The 3366-nt window shown below is 38.2% G+C and overlaps 1 protein-coding gene across 1 annotated transcript; it reads right to left on the bottom strand.

Annotated features, from left to right (window-relative positions):
- Window positions 1–1376: 1376 nt before the first annotated feature.
- Window positions 1377–2424, bottom strand: BHQ10_010394 (uncharacterized protein; the record flags this gene model as incomplete). Its single annotated transcript, XM_040873018.1, has 2 exons — window positions 1377–1840; window positions 1923–2424. The coding sequence occupies 2 exons, from the start codon at window positions 2422–2424 to the stop codon at window positions 1377–1379; spliced, it is 966 nt and encodes a 321-aa protein (XP_040738895.1).
- Between the last annotated feature and the right edge of the window lie 942 nt (window positions 2425–3366).

Raw genomic sequence — 3366 nt, forward strand, 5'->3', positions numbered from 1 at the left:
CCCCTAGGCCTTAGGGCCTAGGGCCTTACCCGGCATGTGTCTGTCATAACCCATAAGGTTGCATATAGACGTTAAATATGAATAATAAATAAATAAAACCTAGGATTAATATAGATAGAGCTAGTTAATAAGAATAAATATAAGAAAAAATATAGAGATATAAATATATAAATAAATAAAAATCTATATATTAGAGATAAATAAAAAAGAGTAGGTACACGTACATGTGCTATTAATATATAGGAGTAAACATATATTAGCACAATTAGTATAAATAGTACAAATTAGTACAAAGAATAAGTATAAATAGGATATATGATATATAGGAATAATAAGAGTTATAGAAAGATAAAAACTTCATATAAGAACACTAAACCCATATATTTACACTATTTAATTATTTTTAATATATTTAATTAGTTTATATTTATTATTTATCTTATTTATATATTTATATTCTTAATAGCTTCCCTTATAATACACCTCTCCTATAGCTACGCCACGATTTACATTAGTGCCTGCCGGCTCAGGCACACACCTAGATAGCGGCCTTTTAGACATAGCTAGCTACAGCGGGTATATCAAATCTAACTAACTAACTAACTATTTGTAGTAAGCTAGATTAAATGGCGAGTGGAAATTATAGGAAAGCTAATGAAGGATAATCACAAGCAAGTTGAAGGTTTTTGGTAATTTGGGTGTAACGGTACGGAATGTAGCAGAACCATGAAATCTTTGGGGCCGTCATTCAGGCTGTCCCCTCAATTATTCCTGGCAGCCAATGCATCCTTCTGGCTTTGTAGGCTCGGGAATTGTCTGATCGGATTGATCATAGAGATACCAAGAGTTTCGACACCAGGATCAAGCCCACATCTATTCGGTATCAGAGCTTGGCATTGAGCATGGCAAGTATTTTTACATGCCTCACATCGTCTGTTGGCACCTTCTTGATTACCCTGCCCCAGAGATAAGAGATATCCACAGTGAGAACACCACTTCATCGATACATTGAAATATGGCACCCATTGATGGCGAAATACACGATATCTCGCGTATTTTCCACTGTTCAAAAGCAATATATGTCGTCGTTTTGCTTCCTCCATTGATGAATGACTTTGATCCAAGCAGGGCGGCAGAAAGTGAGAGGGAGGTGAGTGGCATCCGGATGGTGTATGACAAAGTATTTTGCACGTTGTACACTGTATGACACGCGCAAATGAATCACAGGACTTATGACAAACAGCGCATCGCATTTGGTGAGGGAACTTCTTTATCACAAAATTATGACCAGCTGGGGATTGACCATTGTGTAGGGGATATGGCTGACCATTGACTTCTGATAGCTCAGCTGAGATTGGATGGGTTAGTAGGCGAATTTAATGTTCGCTGTTCCATGCTGTCTTACCATAATCAATTATCAGATTAACTCTCCCTGCAGGGGTTATCGCGAACCAAGAATCAACGTTTGTAGAGGTATGCTGCTGAGGGTTGCCAGAATCGTTGATATTATAGTTGAGAACATCAATGACAGGGAGCCAGAGAGAACCAACGGGGTATTTGTCTGTTTCATCTCCATTTTCATCGTAAAAGATCAACTCGACAGTACTCTCACTTGAAACTTTTCCACAATCCAATATCACATCTTCATCAAGTTCCAGATTGATGTAACGAATCGAACGCGCCAATTCGTCTCCGAATGAGTACTTTTGGAAGTTGGCATAAGATCGAGTAGCAACGAGCACTCTATCCATGGTAGTTAAGCCCTCAAGCGCGCGTATACGAACGAGTAGATTGCCTTCTCTTTGCGGCTCAGCCGGACTATCGATGCAGATCTTTCCTTCTAAGCGACCAAAAAAGTTTACATTATATCGTTTTAGCAAGGATGGATATGAGTTATGATGGGAAGTGGAGTGACAAATTACCGGCTAAAAATGAATCCATGTCATCAAAGCTCGCAAACATCTTTGATTTCACATAAAGGTCAAGGATCGATTCGGAGTAACTCTTTGTCTTCTCAATGAATAGTTGATGAGCGTCAACAGCGAAATCGGTTCGCGGCCGCATCGGCTGTATCATCTGCTTTGGTTCATTTCCTCGTGCGATTTGCAGTCTCCTTTCCCTGCTATCTTCAAAGTGCTTCCTGATAGCCTCTCGTGACAAGTACTCTTGGTACTCGTGCCGTATAAATTCGAGCTGATATAGTTTGAAACTAATCTTCGAGAGAGGCAGAAAAGCCTGACCATAGTCGTCATCTTGTACTGTGTCATCCTGGATGATCAAACCTGAGTCAAACGTTAGATTTGACCACAAGGCGAGGGAGATTCTTGAAGACCGATTTACAAAGTTTGTGAGAATCTGGTAGTCTTTTGATGTTTGCAAAATTCGGTCCTGGTCCTCGGTGATTCCAGATCTCGTCATGATCATTTTGAGTTTGTATAAAGACAATTTCCCAGTCTTTTTCTTCCCGTAGTAATTCAAGATTTCTGCGCTTCTCTTCAAGAAACCTTATTCTTGCCCTTGCCTCAGACGCTTCTTTATAATGCCCTGACTGGGGGTCAGGGACAGGCATACGTTGTATTATATATAGCATTACATTGCTGAATAGTCGATCTTGATATGCGTATCTTTTCCTCTATCAGATTGATTTCGTCGTCAATTGTCGCTTCCTGGAGTATATTCATCTTGTTATCTTGTCTTAGTTTTGAGAGTATGGTTAAAACAAAGACAGGATGAACAGACAGATTATCTCTTTATAGAGAAGGACGATTTGCAGTGGAAGTGTATATTTCAAACTGAATAAGACTGCTCAATAGCTGTTCCTGGATATAGCTGAAAACATGGACAGAAAAAGGTGAGAAGAGGGGTAAAGAGACACCTAAAGGCTACCGTAGCACTATGCTAATAAAGAAAGGGGGCGACCCTAGCTGCTCAAAGTCGATAGTCACTGAGGTACGGAAGTTTCCTTAAATTACATTAAAACTCCATAGACTTCTTCTTTGTGATTGGTCTGTCTTTATTTCCATGTTTACAATAGAATTTCCTCTGAGGGTGGTTGATACGAGGCTTCTTTAATGTTTTGGAGAGATAGCTCTTCTTTTCCGTCCTTCTTGCTGTTCCTAGATGTAGCTTGATGTTGGTTTTCTTTGGCGCGCTGATTGACGTCGTTCTATCGCTGGTGGTGCTGATTGGGGTGGTTAGCGCATCTAGTGTACAACTAATTATATTTAAAAATTATATTAATAAACTTATAATTCATATAAAAAAAGTTTTAAAAATCTATTGTAAATAAAATTAATTATATTAAATAATTTAAAATCTAAATATTAATTTTTATTAAAGAAAAAATTAATAAAATAAAAATAAAAC

The sequence above is a fragment of the Talaromyces amestolkiae genome (genome assembly GCF_001896365.1).
Source record: "Talaromyces amestolkiae strain CIB chromosome Unknown scaffold60.1, whole genome shotgun sequence".
Lineage (NCBI taxonomy): Eukaryota > Fungi > Ascomycota > Eurotiomycetes > Eurotiales > Trichocomaceae > Talaromyces > Talaromyces amestolkiae.